This window comes from Lycorma delicatula, chromosome 2 (assembly GCF_047948215.1).
Source record: "Lycorma delicatula isolate Av1 chromosome 2, ASM4794821v1, whole genome shotgun sequence".
NCBI lineage: Eukaryota > Metazoa > Arthropoda > Insecta > Hemiptera > Fulgoridae > Lycorma > Lycorma delicatula.
The window spans coordinates 206,634,137-206,654,023 of NC_134456.1; the positions used below are offsets into that span (position 1 = coordinate 206,634,137).

General features: G+C 31.4%; 1 protein-coding gene across 1 annotated transcript in view; it reads right to left on the reverse strand.

Moving 5' to 3' along the window:
- Window positions 1-19,887, reverse strand: part of LOC142320046 (kin of IRRE-like protein 3) — a 722,369-nt gene that overhangs the window by 106,480 nt on the left and 596,002 nt on the right. Inside the window, exon 5 of the mRNA XM_075357724.1 lies at window positions 16,270-16,416. Coding sequence (XP_075213839.1) covers window positions 16,270-16,416 — 147 coding nt within the window. The remainder of the gene's footprint in view (window positions 1-16,269; window positions 16,417-19,887) is intronic.

The window sequence follows — 19,887 nt, forward strand, 5'->3', positions numbered from 1 at the left end:
ATCTTTTTTAATATTATTGATTCGAATCATTGAGTTTAAACCCATCTCGCACAGTGATATAGACTCACAGTTCACAGTTTATTAATTCAGTTCATTAAAGATTGTATTTCAACCGGCAAATCTTCACTAATACATATATATTTTTTCCCCAGATTTTTCGTGGTGAAATGTATCTAAAAGTGGTCTCAGTTATGCCAAGAAAGTTGGGTAAAAATTTGGTTGCGATTTTAGAGTTGTTTTTTTGTTTATCTCTATGAAATCTACTTTTTTATCTTATGTTATGTTTTTTATCTTTTTTTATGTTTTCATATTTATAATTTATCTTATAATGACGGGATTCTATACAAAATATTATTATATGCCGATTAATAAAAGATTTATTTATTTATGTTTTCACAATTTATCTTTCTTTTTCCTGTTTAGCACCCGGGAATTATCGTTCAGAGGATCAATGAGGATCTGTATGAGTGTAAATGAAATGTAGTCTTGTACAGTCTCAGTTCGACCGTTCCTGAGATGTGTGGTTAATTGAAACTCAACCACCAAAGAACACCGGTATCCACGATCTAGTATTCTTCCTAGTAATCCTTATAAAAGCCGTTACTAGAACTTGAACGCTGGAACTGTGAATTTCCAAATCAGCCGATTTGGAAAGACGCGTTCACCACTAGACCAATCTGAGGGGTTTTCACAATTCATCTATCTATTTATGTTGTTGCTTTTAATGTATGATAAATAATTAATCAGTGTTACTTGTTTTAAACGTTTTTTTAGTTTGTTTAAATTTGTTTTAGTCATGTTATAGAATTTAAAGTATGTCTAGTCTCAGATTTCTTCTATTCGAGTTGTGTTTGTCATGAATATTTTCTGAAATAACCGAAGATCTGTACACTGATGTACTCGTAATTCTACTCTTGAAAATATTTATAGAAGGTTTAGATTATATTTTTTGGATGGGATAATCTTTTGCATTTAGAAAACGATTTTTGATATACATATATTGTGTTGCAAAAAGACCGGTATAACGGACCTGAGTAACGAATTCCTACCAATTAAGAAGAAAGTAGTAGACAATTTAGTAAATGGAGAAATCCAGAAAGGTGCTAAAAGAAACCCTTTTAGTAAATCTAAGAGATCCGATTAACAATCGTCTTTTGTAATACTGTCCACTGACACAAATAAACAGATGTTCTGGTGTGAGTGTGCGAGATCAGTCTACGAGACGTGAGTTCTGCGAGAGTGTTACCATAGACGAGTGATTATGCGAGTTCGACGCGATTAAGGTGACGTCACAAGTAATTTCAGTACACAAAAACAAGAAACGGTTCGGTGAATTACTACGAGTTACGGTAAGTTTATACGTGAAAGAGATAAGGTACTAAATTTCATTCATAAATTGTTGGGGTATATTTATTTGTGAGCAGCAAAGGTGTTTTCAGTTAAACAACTTTGCACTTCTCTTATCTGTTGTACTATTGTTGTTAATACAAGACTAGCGGTTGAAAATGTTAAGGCTAACCGTCAATGCTAATCTCTTTTGTCACTGGGACTGAATTCTGCATTTCATTATTTATTTATCTGTGAATAAATCCTGACGATTACTTTAAATTCTGTTTTGTATATTATCACTGATTATTATTGTTATTATTGACATTTATAATTATTGTTGTGGTTGTAATTACTATGATTATTGACATTTACTATTTTTATTATTTGTTTTATTATTGTCGTTTACAGTCTTATTACTATTGTCATTATTATTATTGATTTGTCTTGTTTTACTTATGTTCTTAAACCAATAAATTGCAATTATATAAACATTTTCAATTGTCAGTTTCAAATATAATATATATACAAATATATTGTCGCGTTGTTCGCGACAATATATTTCTTTTTGAAGAAGAAAAATTGAAAATTTTACCGAAATAGAAGGAAACTAAAGTAACAGTTTTAAATTTTGTTCTTTATTAAATAAAGCAACAAATATTATTTAACAACTATTTCAGTATTACTTTTTTAGGCTTTTAGAAAAATGAAAGATGTTTCCTACTTTCTTTAACTTGTAGTTTTTGCTCTTCTTAATGTTTTCTGTTAAGTTTTTATTAAAAGAACTGCTTCCAAACTTTTCATGTTAGTGTTCACCATTTGGTGCGTGCCAAACAGTGTTGCCAATTTTAACCTTGCGTATCTTCCGATTACTTTAATAAAACTGTTCGGGATTGAATTATAAAATTAAAAATATTATAATTTTGTTAATTTATTATGAAATATCTTTTAGCAATCTTCGGTAGTATGTTTGTTATTATATGCATTAAAATTTCTTTATACTAATAAATTAAAAATGTTTTTTATGTAGCTTAGTAGAAAAATGGAGTTTAATTTTAAAAAAATCATTTTTAGATTGTTTATCGATCATTTCATTTTAAGGTTTCCAGTTGAGATTGTATTATTAGGAAGAAAATTAAAATAGTTTGCGTAAAACTAATGAAAAATTATTTTAGGATTTCCATACTTTACTAACACTGTATTATGAAATACCGTAAGATATTTGAATTAGAATCGAAGAAATTTTAAAGGATGAATGTTTTGTTTCAACTCATAACGTCTTACCCTTACCTACTTTCCTTCTTTTTCCTGTTTAGCCTCCGGTAACTACCGTTTAGATAATACATCAGAGGATGAATGAGGATGATATTGTATGAGTGTAAATTAAGTGTAGTCTTGTACATTCTCAGTTCGACTAATCCTGAGATGTGTGGTTAATTGAAACCCAACCACCAAAGAACACCGGTATCCACGATCTAGCATTCAAATCCATGTAAAAATAACTGGCTTTACTAGGACTTGAACGCTGGAACTCTCGGCTTCCAAATCAGCTGATTTGGGAAGACGCGTTCACCACTAGACCAACCCGGTGGGTTTACCCTTACCTACTGGACATTTAAAACATGTTTGGAGCGATATCTGGATAACCTTTAAGTCATTAACTTTACCGGAGTTCTAGTTTTTGTACCCAAAAACGATCTCAAAGTAAAATATAAAATTTTATAAGAACATTTATTATAATTTTCTGCAATGTACCAATTTTTTTTTTTGCTTTCTCTTTTTATTTATCTTGATATTTCTGCTGGCCTAATTGTATTATGATTGTCATTGCTGGATACTTACTATACAGTGGGTGAATGAAAAATTAACTCTACAAGTGTCATATTCTACCGGTTGACCGATTCATTTCGCCCGTTGCACTATTGAAATTAGATAAAAAAAATTGATTCCAGATATCGCCCCAAATATAATGTTTTCAATGTCCAATAGATGTGGAAGACATTATGAATTGAAACAAAAGATTCATCCTTTCAAATATTTTGAACTCTAATTCGGATGTGTTAAGGTAATTCGTAATATAGTGTTCGTGAAATGTGGGAATCCTAAAGTAACGTTTCAATTCGACAAATGCCTCTATCTTAAAAAGATCTATTTTTCAATATGCAATCACCACAAACCCCCAAGCGTCGCAATGCGAGATGTAATTAAAACATTTTCAATAGAAAGATTAGGGTTGTGGCACCATTTTAAAGAAAATTGAAGAAAAAAATGACGTAAGAAATTTTAGGCTAGGACAGTCCTAAGCAAATGGAAGGCATTAAAGGTTTTCACAGCTATTTTCTTAAGGGACCTGTAGTACACCTATACGTAGTGGTTTCTTACTGAAAAATAGATCATTTTTAAGGTAAGAGCATTTGTGAATTTTTTTTTTTTTAGATCGGTCGTCCTTTACGACCTAATAGTTGTAAGGAAACACTTTGTCCTTCTACTTTGACTAAATAATTCATCATTTTTTATTCATACGACTGCGATATTTTTCGAATTTTCACCTGTTATAATTTTCTTTTTCTTTTTTTAGGAAAATACTACGGTAGAGTAATTTTATTATCGATATCTTTTTCTTTTTATAAATTACTATATTTAAAAAAAAAAAAAAATAAATAAATAAATTTGTTAAAATTCATGAAAACGTTATGCTTCTAAAGTCATCTTCATCGTTCATCGGAATAGTATTTATCAGGTCTTTATGGAGATATCGGTGGTATAACGGATTGCATAAATTAAGTTACATCCTAGAGAAGCAGGGTATAACTGTTACAATATAATTATGAAAGAGATCTGTACGATTCAGTATGAAAATATAATATACCGGAAATCGGTGATAATTTTATAGGAATACGAAGTAAGCGGGTGGGGTTTAGCCGTTTATTACGCCGGTATATGTCTGCTATTACTTGGGATTAGCAAATTTGATTGGAAATCACGCAGCACGAATTGCTTTATGAAAATTAACAGAGCGTACATCTAGATGTTTAACTCAGAAATCTACACATTCGTCTAGTCAAGCACTGTTACCAGTCTGTAGTAATGTTCTATTTATTCATTTTGTCAGCGTTTCATCCTCTATACGTATTGATTATTATTACAGCATTACATGCGGTTTAATGTTGTGTGTATTGCATCACTTATAGGACGATTGTATACCGCGCGGTAGGTACGGTTGTGCGATTCACAAAACAATTCAGCGGACTAACTTCGTATATTACTTCGGCTACCGCGTTTTACCATTCGGTTTGAATTTATGCCCTGTTTGTTTTCTCTACTAATGTATTTTGTTTAGGTATTTTATAATACGCTGAATGCGATAAGCAATTATGCAACGTTTTACCTGGATTAATTTTTCACTATTACGTTGTTACAATTTAACCTCATTTATACCAAATCGGACAAATTATATATAATCGAAATTTGTGGCAACAAATGGACTGAATATTCATTGTTTATTTCTATTAAAAAAAGAAAATGAAATAAGAATCGATATAAAACGAATTTATTATTAAAAATGAACGATTCTGAAAATCCAGTTAGATTAAAAAAAAATTAAAAAAAGATTGACTTTTTGGATTTTTACTTTCGTAAACCCCCTTGATAATTTTTACATATAGTTGAAAAACTGTACAAATATATAGCTATACAGTTTTAAGGGAGTATTAATATTAACGGGATCAGACTTTTCATGTTGAGTATTTCTTTTCTTCAGATGTTGTAGATTGATGATCCCGGTAACAAAAAAACACAATTTTACAGCTGATTAAAGGGTAGGGGGTTTAGGATTTTAGAGTTGTGTATCTCAAAATTTTACTTAAAGGGTAGGTGAATTTTTTCACAATGTTGGTTTCCTAAGAAATTAATTAAAGTAATTCATTAGAATAATAGTCATATAGCAAAATAGTATATATTAAAAAGTAAATAAAAAAAATTCTTATCGATCTCCTATAAAACAAAATTATTTATTCGTTTATAAAAATCTGATAAACAATCTGTTCAACACAATTATTTATTAATGTATGTAAGCAGCAGTAGGGTAACACCCGACTAAGCTACTTAGAATTCATATGAGAAATTTTATAAATGTGAAGAATACAGAACAATTAGCTTAACAAATTGTTAGGGATCTAGGATGCAGGGGGTATAGCGAAATGAAACGACTGGCACTAGATTGGTAATCTTGGAGAGCTGCATCAAACCAGTCAAATGATTGAAAATAAAAATAAAAAAATTTATTACATATGAAAAAAATTAAATTTATAATACATATGAAAATATTATTAAATTAAAAATTAATAAATATTACTGTATTACTAAGTTAAATATTACTACTTATTTAATATTTATTACATGTGAAAAATGCCAAGTTTCGATAATCTAACCTTCTTGAATAAAGATAGATGTTTTGAGGTTTTTCCGGGCGGAGACGCTATCACTCACTCCATTACTGAGGTCGGATAATAATCATACTCGTAATACCTGGTAATAATTTTCCTTATTTCTATAATGCTAATTAATTAAATCCCATATTATAAGTAAATAAATATCCAAAATTTTATTTCAAATAATTAATAATTAAAGATTAGAATATATATGTTTTTTTAATTGTAATGCAAAAATTATAATATGAATTTCAAGTTAAGTTGGTAACTTAACTCCATCCAGACTTGAAATTGAACCCACCGGGTTGATATCGTGGTGAACGCTTCTTCCCAGATCAGTTGATTTAGAAGTCGAGAGTTCCAGCGTTCAAATCCTAACAGTCAGTTATTTTTATACGGATTTGAATACTAGATCGTGGATACCGGTGTTCTTTGGTGGTTGGGTTTCAATTAACCACACATCTCAGGTACGGTCGACCTGAGACTTTACACTTCATCTACATTCATACATATCATCCTCCGAAGTAATACCTTACGGTGGTTCCAGAGACTAAACAGAAAAAGCAAGAAAGAACTAGATTAAACAATTCTACCAGTTTTCTCTTCCTGTTTAGGACAAATATCCCACTCACTAACTCTGTAAGATTCTTCAACCTCTTACTTCTGATCTAGACTGAACTAAATCGAATAAGAATAACAGTTAGGATGGTACTTGCGCCTACAATACCTGTTCTTGTTAATGCATTAAAACCTATTATTATCGGGTTTTCTGGTAGCGAAAACTAGCTAAGGGTAGAAAAACTGCCCGGTGTGCGAGGAGGAGAAAACGCCATACCAGGTGTTCTTTCACTGTCCGAGATACAGAGGACCTAGGACAGAGCTACTTGATGTACTAGGCAGGGAAGTGATGTTCCAGCCTGAGGAGCTGATGGACATAATGATAGAAAAGAAAGAAAACTGGAAGGCGATCACTGGGTATGTGAAAATCATGATAAGAAATCTCTAGGCATGGGAGGAGTCACGAAACGATAGGCGGCGGTGCGGGGGCGGACAGGTTCGTGAGTGAACGACTAGGGGGTCCCCCGTGCATGCTGGGGTCGCCTTGACGTGAAGAGGCCGCGGATACTTCAATCCCGTATCTGATGGCGTCCGCAGGCATTAAGTATAAGGGGTATGTATATGTGCTTGGTTAGTTTATGATGTAAATTTGGCGTGCTGATATTATAATGTAATTTTTTTTTTTTTTACATATATATTTGAGTATTTTGCTTTTGATGTATTTTATTTCTTTATGATGTTGGGCTAATTACTGTTTCTTGGGGCCTTATTATAGTATGTAGTATTTTGTATTTACTGCATTCCGTAAGGATTAGCCGTTTGGCTGCAGATTTTTACTGCTGTCCGATGTATGCATTTTTAGTGTTGTGTTGTTGCATTGAACATGTAATATTAATGAATGTCTCCTTTCAGGCGTAATTATATGTTCTTCCTGTACTGGTTTGGATGATTTCTTTTATGTGGTGTTTATATTGTTGTGAGACTTGTTGTTTTCTTGAGTTTTTCTTCTTTTATATTTGTGTATATTGTGTGACTTTTCTCATTATATGTAGTTTCATAACCTGTTTTCTGTATCTTAAAGTATGGTGATGTATCTTGTTTGCTGTGACTGATGTGTTTTTGTTGATTGCTATTATGATGCGATTGCACTATGACGTATGAGTGTGTGAGTGGGCGTGTAACCCCCCTTCCAGAAGGAATGCTTCGCAAGCGGTTCCAGAAAGGGTGGTAGCCAGGGGTGGCGGTTTAGTCGGTAGTGCGCAGGTTTACATACGCATATTAACATCTTGCGGCACCTGTTAGCGAGCTGGACACTGCTTAGGCATCCGTAAATGGGGTGAGAATGATCATAAACGAAAAAATACGTGCTTATTACCACCCAAATACATATTAAAATGACACTATTGTAACGATATCATGTAATTAGTACAATAATGTAACTTTGAGTCTGAAGCGATAAAAAAATAAAAAGGATATTTTGTGCACCCCCTTTACGGATGATTTGGGTATGATAAAACACCATCAGAAAATATTTTAACTTGTACAGAATAAATTAATAAATAATTGTGTTGAACAGATTAATGCAGATTTTTATAAACTAATAAATTATTTAAAATGATTTCGTTCTATAGGAGGTCGGATAAGTAATTTTTTTGTTTATTTATTACTATATACTACTATTCTATATGATTGTTCTAAACAATTATTTTAATTAATTTTTTCTTGTGATTCGGTTACACTGGTCGGAGTACGTTTTTAGAAATCACACTTGTATTTTCTAAAAACGTAAAGATGAGTGTTTATGAATGTACACATATATACTTAAGTACGCATAAATCCTTTGTGCTGAAACAAAGTTCACTGAGAAAACAAACCTGGGTTAACAATATAAAAAATTCTACTCTGGAAAGGTATAGAATACGTCAACTGTAAAACGCCTTCGTTGCCTTAAGAAGCCTGTGTTTTACTTCTAAATTACATTATTTTTTTAAACTAAAAACTGCAAAAATATATGTAGTTATGGCTAATTTTTGAATCAAATTCTTTGTATTATTATAAACCTCTTTGCTTAAATTTAAAATGTAGTTTCTGTAGACTCCTCATATTATTTTAATTCTCTACATGTTTGTTAAAATATTTGTGTATTTACTGTTATTTAACAAAGCTATTTTCCGCCAAACATAATATATTGTTTTTCAATCCCGATATTTTATTTTTTTTTTACCCTTGAGTTCTCAAAAAAATTAAAAATATAGTTATAGTTAAACCTAAGGTGCAGAAATCAAGGTGAAATCATTCGCCAGTTGACACTGTGACGAAACGTTTCCAAACCTATATTTATTCGAAATTTAGAAGTGTCTTTATTTTCACCAATAGACGTTCTGAAAGTTTGTTACATTCTACGTGAATCACTCACACTCCCTCTCTCTCTCTCTCTATGGACTGTATTTTGAAATCATGGTTGAGATGATGAAATAAGCTAAAACATATTCTTCTTGAATCGTTAAAATTTTATTTATCACATTAGTCATTTTTTGAATATCGAAAATACAAGTCACATTAGACTGATGAATAAATGACACATTAGTCAAAATTATACAATTGAACATTATCAATAAACAATATAAGCTACATTAGACTTTAGACTACAAAATAAAACTATTGCATTGGAATGAAATGTTACATTAAACAAATCATGACCGCTCCAAGCGGGATCCGACTCTCGAATGGTCGTACGAAACTAACTCGCCGGCCAGCGGTAGTAGATGCTAGAGTGCAGCACCAACCGGCTTGACATATATATGTGTGTGTGTGTATATATATATAAAACAGAAATATAAAAATATTCTATACCGCAAAGGTATAGGATACGTCAATTATAAAAAGCCTTGGTATGGTATATATTGTCGTCGAATGGCTTCAACTGCACATGGCACTTAATAACCTTGCAGTAGCCCTGAGAAGGGCTGTTTTTTGTGTTAGCTCTGAGAAGAGCTGTTGGGTCCGGAAGCTGGTCTCCGGCGAAGTCGGAGAGTTGCGGCTCGTCTATTAAAATCAGACCGAGCTTTCCCTTAGTGACAGTTGAGTCCTCACTACAGCGTGGCAGTGGTGGCCCCCAGGGCCCCGCAGTGTCGGTCGTCTTTTGCCGGCACGGTCGAGGCGGTTCTTCCCAAATGATCTCACGCTGGGCCGGCTCCTGCTGCTGAGTCCGCCGACCAGAGCGGAAGGTAGCGTCCGCGTCCAGCTGGTCACTCGGTAGGCCGGCCAGGCCTGCTGCTCCGGCGGGGATGTGGCATCCGCTGGGAGGTCCCACGTTGAGGCGGCCAGGGAACTTCTTCTGTCTTCTTGGTCTTGGACCAGGTTGACCAGGTGATGAATTAAAAATTCACTCTCGTGCACGCTCTTTTATTGGAGCCTGAGGATGGTGGGGCCGCAGCAATGCTATGGTGGGAGAACTACGCGGTCATCTGCACGGCGGGAGTGACGCTTGTAGCAGGGCGTACGTATACGTGATTCAGGTAACTTCTGAGCTGCTTCCGTGTTCGTCCGCCGATATTAAATTAGGCATATATGTAATAATATATATATATATATATATATATATATATATATATATATATATATAATGAGTGATTCAGGAGGAAAGGGAGATAATTTGGGAACTGATTCTAGGTCTTGAAATAAGGAAAAAATTCATATAAACTTATATTCGAAACCTCTTTGCTAAAGAAAAATCTACGGCTAGCGAAAAATTTTGCCCGGATTTCAGTTCCCCCAATGACATGTGGTCTTAATGAAATTTTTAAGACGTTGTATAAGGAATAAAGTTTATTATTTATGTTTACTGACCTGAAAAATCGAATAAAAGTGATTACAGAACTGTACATTTCTTAGTTTTCATGATATAAAATATAAACGGAAAAGTTCAGTGACAAAAAACACATTTTTTTTAGGTTTGACGTACAATAACTTGTAGAGAATTTAACAAAACTTGTAGAGAATTATATACAAACAGTAAGCAGTAAAAACTACACGAAAGAGATGTAGTTTACAGATTTAGTTAGGATCTTTATTTGTATTTTTACTCTTATTTTTAATAAAAATTGCTTTTTTTATTGATAATCTTCCGGGTTTGTCTAACGGTAAAATTTTCATCACAATTCAGCTGTCTTACAGCCGATTTTTGAAGTCGAAGATTCGGAGATTAAAACCTAGTAGAGGTAATTTATTTTTATACCGATTTGAATATACTTTTTTTTGTGTTTAACCTGCGGGACCACCGTTGCTTCAGAGGATGAGATGAATGATTTGTTGCACGTGTGAAAATGCCATGACTGACCGGGATTCGAAGCCGGGAGCTCCGGATGAGAGGCCGAGACGCTACCACTTGCGCCACGGAGGCCGGCAGATTTGAATATACTATACAGTAGATACCGGTGTACTTTCTTGGTTGGGGTTCAAACACATCTCAGGAATGGTTGGCCTGAATTTATACAAGATTGGACCTCATTTGCACATCATGCATATCTTCTTCTCATTGAGCCAAGGGGGTTTCTTTATTGTTCATAAATTGAACAGATTGCAACGTACATTAGGAATAAAAATAAAAAAAATTATCGATATGTTAGTGTAATCAGATCTTTGATTATAAAATACTTAATAATTCGGTTTCCCATAATTTTGTCACATTTTATGAAATTAAGGTTCAGTAATTTAATAATTTCAAATATGAAAGTTAACGATTACAGTGACAGTAAATTGATAAAACATCAAAACATTTTTGATAATATAAGGTTAGAAAAAAACGTTTCCGATTTATGTTGAAATACTTTATTAAGTTGTAGTGTCTTCTATCAGTAAATTGTGTGTAAGGGAGCTAGTTATTTTACGTAGAATTGCACAGAAATTGTTACATTTTGTTGTAAGTTGACAGATAATATAGATAGGATTCGAGGACCATTGGGATACGCAGAGACAACTAACAAGTAACTAGAAAAATGGAATAAGGGGAAACAGACGGAATTGGAATAAGTAACTCGCCGTAAACGTCAAGGGACATACAAAACTAGAGGGTGTAATAATTGAGATAGGTTCAGGAGTGTCAAATCCAGTTAGTATGTGACAACGGGAACATAATACTATGTCTTATATTACTTTGCAACGTAAATCATTTCACGTAATATATTCAGGTTTTATTTAGATATAAATTTTATGTGAATATTTTATTTTTATGTGAACTCAAATGACCAATAGAAAAATCCTTGAGATATATCCTTTAAGTAAATAAAAATTATAAAGGAACGAGTAAAATAAATATACTCATCCAGTATAGGTAGAGTTTACGTAGGTAACTTTTTTATAAGTTAACATTTTCTTCCAACTTGAACTGCTCTCAGCGACCATGCTTTAATTGACAGTTTCTTTTTTATTTAAAAAAATGTCAACATTTTGTTATTGTAGTGTTTCACATTAGTGGTGTTTTTTTTTAAATGTATGTATTACTTAATTTTAGCAAACATTTTTTAGTTACATTCCAATATTTGTAATTGTTTTACTAATTTCTTTTTTTCTACTGACGGTAATTGTTCAACAATAAAAATGTTAACATCTGACAATATTTTTTTTTATAATAACAATTTCAGAGCGTTTCTCTGTGTTTTACTTTCCCGGCCAAATAGTTATACTGTTCAGCTATATAGTATACACTGTGCTGGGGTTAATTTTTGCATGTCGGGTTTTACAGGTCTTGATGTTTTACGATCCTCTACAACAAAAACACAATATTATCACTGAAGAATTAATTTGTGTGTATTTATATTTTTGGGTAGTTTTGTCTAATGTATCCAGACAGAATAGACTGGTTCAGATGAAATTCTTTATGATGATTTCTGTATTTGAGGTATTGATGCCATTCAACGTCGGTTGCAACAATATCAATCAAAAAGAAAAAAAAGAAATATTTTTCTGTTAGAGGTTGTTAAAATGCTAACTAATGTTTTCCTTCTGTAATATCTCTGTTTATTACTTCTTCTTCTTCTTCTTCTTCTTCTTTTTCCTGTTTAGCCTCCGGTAACTACCGTTTAGATAATTCTTCAGAGGATGAATGAGGATGATATGTATGAGTGTAAATGAAGTGTTAGTCTTGTACATTCTCAGTTCGACCATTCCTGAGATGTGTGGTTAATTGAAACCCAACCACCAAAGAACACCGGTATCCACGATCTAGTATTCAAAATCCATGTAAAAATATCTGGCTTTACTAGGACTTGAGAACGCTGTAACTTTCGACTTCCAAATCAGCTGATTTGGGAAGACGCGTTAACCACTAGACCAACCCGGTGGGTTGTGTTTATTACTTAAATCCGGTAATCCTAACTATGAAACGAGTAAAAATTAAAAAATGGATATTAAAAGAAAACTATCTTCGTTTCGCTATTGTCTACGTATGCAAGATAAAAAAATAACCCTTTTTATTTTATTTTATTTTAACCCTTTTTATTTTAAAGTTTATTCAATAAAAATAAACACCGCTGTTTTTGATGTTTGACTTTGTTAAATAGGTGATAAACTCAAAAAAATTTAAACAAAATTTGTAGATATTTTAATTCTGAACAAACTGTTTTAAGATAAGTTGAATAAAACAAAGAAAAGTTAGAAAAATTCGAATTTTATGTAAGTAGTTTTTTTCTAAATCTAACATCCCCTTCGATGGAGGATATAAAGAGAAAAGAGAGTTTTCAAAAAAGCTATCCTGTATTTTATGTCCATGGTCTATAATTAAAAAAAAAAAAATTATAGACATGTATTGATAGCTTTATATATGGAAAATAAATTTCAAAAAGATATTTTAAATATTGTTAAACCGAAGGGAGACAAGGGCAAAAGAAGTAAAAACGTGTACTTACTTCAATTTTAAGGATGATTGATTGTGAGGATTGATTTTTAGTCATTTTTTTTAGATTATTATTTTAAATAACAAATTTACTGTAATAAACGTTTTTCTAAATTGCCTTTGAAGAAAATCGAAATTTTTTTTCGCAATAATTTTAAGGAATTAATTTTTTTTTTTGCTCAGAATTAAATTATCTACAAATTTTTTTAAACATTTTTATGAGTTTATCACCCATTTAACAACGTCAAACATAAAAAACAGGGGTTTTTATCCAAATTTATTGGTTTTCAACCCATATTTTTTCAAAAACTACTACAGGTACGGTTCCGGGATCTAGTTTATTTGATTTTTTTCAGGTCAAAAACTGTAAGGAACCACTAATTCTGTCCTTTAATTAACATCCAAAAAATATTTACTAATGAAAATTATTAGGACACTAATGAATTGGACACTAATAGGCACTTTAGGACACTAATTGCGACCTCATTTCTCTGGGGTAGTTGAAATCCGAGCGAAATCTTTTATTAGTCGTAATTCGCAAAAAAAGCATTTTAGGATATTTATTTATATGAACTTTTTCCATTATTTTCGCGTATGGAATTAGTTATGAAAAACCCGGTAGAATTTCGTGATACTATATATATATTAATATTTTAAAAAGTTTATCTTAAAATTTATTCCCCGACGTCTAAAGTATATACGAGGTCTGTAAATAAAATAATGAGACTGGGTTCAGAAAAACCTTTCATGTACAATCCAATTACACATGGACTCTATCATCTTCAAAATAGTTCCCTTGGGAAGCCACGCAACGCTTCAAGCGGTTTTCCCACTCTTCATAGCAGTGCTGGACTCAGAAACCGGAATATCCTTCACATGGTCGGTTACATGTTTTTATGTTTTCTACTCTTCCAAAATGGTGTCCTTTGAGGTGTTTTATTAATGTGGGACACAGGAAAATGTCGCAGGGACTCAGATCAGTTGAATAAGATGTTTGAGGAACTACAGGAATGTTTTTCTTTGCCAAAAACTTAACTGAGAGTGCAGTGTGATAAGGGGTCATTGTCATGATGCAGCATCTAGTTATCTTTAATGGCTGGTCTCACGCGGGTAACTTTTTTCCGCAGTCTTTCAAGAATTTCTCGGTAAACATATGGATAAAATTAGGAAAAAATAGGAAAAAATATAGGAAAAAACATAGGAAAAAATTCCTTATGGACAATTCCATTACTATCGAAGAAACAAATTAGCATGGTTTCGATTTTTGATTTGCTCATTTTTGCTTTTTTGGGATGTGTTGAGGTTAAAGTGTGCCACTCCTTGCTCCGGCGTTTTGTTTTTGGGTCGTACTCAAATATCCAAGATTCATCATCAGTAATAACATTTTGTTAGAAAATCATGATCAATTTCAATTCGCCCTAGAAGATCGCGGCACACTTCCACCCTGTTGTTTTCTGTTCAACAGTGAGATTTTTTGGGACCAATTTTGTACAAACTTTTTTCATGTCTAATTCGTTTTTAAAAATTTGATGGACTGTGGTATGGTTCAGATTCAGATGTTCTGAAATCATTATTACAGTTATCGCCGATAGTACCGTATCAAGTCTCTGATTCGCTCAACATTACTTAACTTACTACTTACTTGACGTTAACGGTCTTCCAGACCGTTAATGTCACTTTGTGACGTTAACGGTCTTCCAGAACGTTGATCGTCCGCAACTAATTCCCAGCCATCTGAAAATATTTTAAGCCACCTAAAAACTTCGGTTCGTGACAGACCGTCATCTCTATACGCCCTTTTCAATTTTGAAAAAATTTCAGTATCATTCACACCGAATTTAACAGAAAACTTGGTTGGATAACGTTGCTCATAATCGGTATCACTCATTTTTGTAACGCACAACAAAAACTTCGTTTCACGAAAGGTTTGTTTACGTTTCACGTGGCAACAATAGACTAAAGTTAATACTTAATATAAATCAGCTGTTTATATAACCACATGAACAGCTGATAACTTTACAGCTATATAACAGCTAGTAACTTTACAGTGTTACCACTTTGGATGCCAAAAAATAAAAAATAAAATAGTCTCATTACTAAATTTTCAGACCTCTTGTTAGGATTTTTGTTTTTTTTTTTGTTCAAATTATTTTAATTTTTATTATTAAAAAAATTTTTTTTTTGTATTCTTTTCATCACTTAAAGAGGTATTAAAATTAAAGTAAATTTGGCCCCATATTATATTCCGGCCCAAAAATGACAACCATCATTTTTTATTACTTCTATAAAAGTTATACTTTATTTTATTCAATAAATTCTCTTTAAAATGATAATTTTTTTGTTAGGGTTTATTTTTCTATATATTAATTTTTTATAAATTTTCCCCACAGAGTAAGGAAACCCCTAAAATCAATAATTTTTTATTCGAAATTTGGGAATCTTGATGCTTAAATTTTACTTTAGTTATCATATATTGACCGGCGTAGCCGGGAAATTCACACAATACTTTACCAGTTTTTTTTTTTTTAATCAAGTGCAACGTAGAATATAATACATTTTTATAACAAACTGAATCACAATTAATTCTAAAAAAAAAATTTTTAAGGTTTAAGTACAGTACTCGTAATTAAAGAAATTATTTCTTTTAATAATTTTTTATAAATAATCGCATCAACAATTAAAGTCATTAGCGACTTATCGGTGTAATGTAGCTGTAACGGTTAATGTGTAGTCTTGAACAAACTCAGGCCGACCATTCCTGAGACCTGTGTTTAATTGAAACCCAACCAAAAGAACACCGGTAACCACGATCTAGTATTCAAATCCGAATAAAAGAAACTACCTTAATTAGGATTTGAACCGAGACCTTCGACTTCGAAATCAGTCGATTTTTTACAACGACTAGTTTATCATTAGTCCAACCGCTGGATTCAAAAATTATTCTTAATTATTCCATTCACAATTCACAATTAACATTTCTTTTGTAATAATAATATAATATTAATAATAATAATAATGTAGTAAGTTAAAATAATGAATTTAATATGGTTGTCATTTTCGTACCTCTTACACTAAGGTAGTATCCTATTGATGAGAATTCTCCCAGAAGATGTCGTGCTGTACATTTATACCACCCACTATGTTCTCTTCTGATAACTGAGAAATTAAGATAACCATCTTCCGATTGAGGCACTGGTGGCAAACCCTCATCTAAGAAATAACACAAAAAAAATCAAATTAAAGATTTAGTTACTATACCTTTATAGATTTTTTTGTGTAAATTAATAATAATGATAATGATAAAATATATCACATAGAAATAACACATAATAAAAATAATACAATATCACAAACAACAATAATAATAGTACAACATACAACATACTATAGTGTATATAATACAACATATAACAGTATATAATATAATAACAGTATAACATACAACAATAATAATCAGATAATAATAACACTGTCAGCAGCAACATTAACGATAGTATGCCTTTATTTAAACAGAAAATCTTCTTTGGCACTAAATCTTATGCTTAAAAAAATTCTAGGTATTTTTGTTTTGTTTAGCGTATTAGTGAATCCCGTCTCATTCGTTTCGTTATCAAAAACCCATTCTGTGTGGTTTATGTTTGAGATTCTGTATTTCATTCCCTATAGCAACTGCATGATATCAAGGACATTTGGCTGTTCTAATGACGCAAAAAATATTAATGAAAGACTATGTTTTTAAATTTAATATAAATTAATTTTACATAATAGTAAAATGTAACTTTTTTTCTTGTAACTTATGTTTTACTGATAAAAATTTAATAAATATCTTTTATTAAAAATATATTTTATCTTTTAATGAAAGTTTTAGATTTATTTGAATTTTTAGGTAGATAAAATGAATTCAATAACTGAATTTTAAATTTAAATAGAATACCTTTAATTTTACACTATCTTAATCTTTTAGTCTTCAGACTCACGATTTCACTTGTAATTTTTTACGAATCAAATTTGAGAAATAATTCACTTCATGAGAAAACTTATGGGTAAAATTAATTATTTACCTTTTAGTTTTGTAATATTCTCATCTAATTTTGTACTTAAATACTTAAATTATTAGCAATTTAAAATAAAGATTTTCTAATAAGGATTTAATATTTTTTTTATGAATTAACAAATTTCTCTGTAATAGTGTCACTTCTAAATAAAATTATTTTATTAAAACGAATTTTTATTTAAAAATATAAGTACTAATTAAATTTTTTATTTTAGTAATGACAAGATTTTTTTCTGATGAAATTATGTAAACCTTTTTTAAGACATCAAATTATATTTTAAAAACTCCCTTTCGGCATGCTGAAAGAGGTAGATTTCACCGGTGCTAAGTAGGAGACAAAAAAGATTTCCACATTAAAGTTAAGAAAAACTTCAAATTTACCCAATACGACAACGGTTGCATGTGAAAAACGTTTTTTACATGTTTAGCATACGACGCCCCCATCTTTTTACAATTCGAGCAATATTTTGGTTATCCCTTGCCGTAAGGATTGGTCATATCAAAAATATTCAGACAAATATTTTAGGCAATGTTTAGATGACTAATGACCACTTTAAACCGATTCGATACTGTGCCTATGGAGGTATGATTTTTTTGTCTTTGAAACCCTTTTTTTCACCCCTTGGGTCAATGGTTGGTGATATCAAAATCCTTTACTTTGATAGGTTTTAGTCCCTTATCCAAAGAATAGTAGGAAATTTAAACGAATTCGACATTTTACTTAATAGGAAATTTATTGCGATATTTTGTTTTTTCGAAAAGCCCCCATTTCCACCCTCCAAAGTCCGATTTTCCTTATTAACGAACTCGACCGAGATTTTCGATTGTTATATTTTATGTATCAATTTGAAAGTGATTGCGCAAAATTACGGCAGTTATCGTGTCCACAAGAAAGTCAAATATATATACATATATAATATATATTTATATATAAATGTAATATAAACTTTTGAACTGACGATGGTTTTGGGGGTCTGCGGGATGTAAAACGGGAAGATATGTTGAAATTTTCCAGAAGTTGAATCATTGTACCCATTACAATAGGTAGCTTTCTTATGAAATCTATCTAAAAAGTAAAATTAAGTAGAATCTTGTAAGATAAATTGGCTGTTTATAGGTTTTTTCAGAATTTAATTGAGACTTAAGTACGCATATCATTAATTTTTTTTTCTTAATGAATTTGGTATTACCTGTATAATTTTTACTTGTTATAAATTTAAAAAAATTAGATCTGGTAATATTTTTGTTATCGATGATTATAATTTTGTTATCCACTTACGTACAAAATTCTTTTATTTAACATTGTGTAATAATAATTTTCATTAATTTTTTAAATTCTAAAATACCAACGTCTTTCATGTAATTAGATACCGCAAATCTAAAACATAGCAATCATGGTTCTGTTTTTTCACTATAAATATGTTTTGTTGTGAAGGGAAAATGATGTTGAAGATATACTTTTGACGGTGAGATGTACAGTATCGAAAAGTATTTTGATAGAATGTAATGACCATTATAAAAATCAAATATACTGTCATTTTTATGTAATCATTTGTGTTACTAAATGATGATGAAAAATAGATTGCAAATGTAATTTAAGTTAACATGGTACGTATCAAGTTAAGTATAAAGGGTTTAAGAGCTATGTAAAAAGTAACTTTTATTTTTATTACAGTTATAGATTTATTCAGAAAGTTTGATTTTGTTGTAGTGTCAGTCAAATATATTTATTTATATAATTATATATTTTTATATAATAGAAACTACATATATCGTGTCTAAAACATGTATGTACACTCTTTAAATGGTTATAGCTAGAAAACGTTTAGAAAAAAAAAACGACAAAACCATATAAACTTATATTTCAAAATCTGTTTTTCATTGTTGTCACTCATTGGTAGATTCTATGTAATTTCTTTCGTGCGCATAGAACACGGCTAAAATTTAGTTTCTTTACATAGCAACTAAATTTTTCTTGTTGTTATTGGAAAACTGAAAATGTTAAAGAAGTTCAAAGACGTTAGGCAATGGAATTTATATCTCCACCGCCAACGAGAATATCAATTGAAAGAACTGGTGATAAGTTCGAGGCTAATGGAACAGTAGAAAATATAAACAAGAGGTGTTCAGGACAAAGAAAGATCTTTAGGGGGTAATGAAAATGCCGCTTTAGTGATGCAAACCGTTACACGATCCCGAAAGAAATCTCTGGGACAATGCTTTCATGAGACCGATAGTAAAAAAGACAGTATTCTTAGAATTTCAAAAGTAATAAGCGGAGATCATATGTATCAAAACTTCTGCATTTATTAAATGAAGATGATCTAGACAGGCGAGTAGTTTTGTGAATTTTATCGGGGCAAGTGTGAAACAAATGAAGGGTTGAAGCCACTTTAAACTTTCTGGAACAATTAATAGGCATAACAGTATTTATTGGAGTAATACAAATCCAAAAATAATCCCGTTAATTTACCAGATGCGGTTTATCTTCTGAAGGAACTGTTGGGCAATTCTAATTCGAGGGACACCTTGTTGATGAAAAGGTCTACTGCTTTAATCAAGATGGGACCCCACAGGTGATGCAATTTCTTGACGATACCTTTCCTGAGCGATGGATGGAGAGTAAG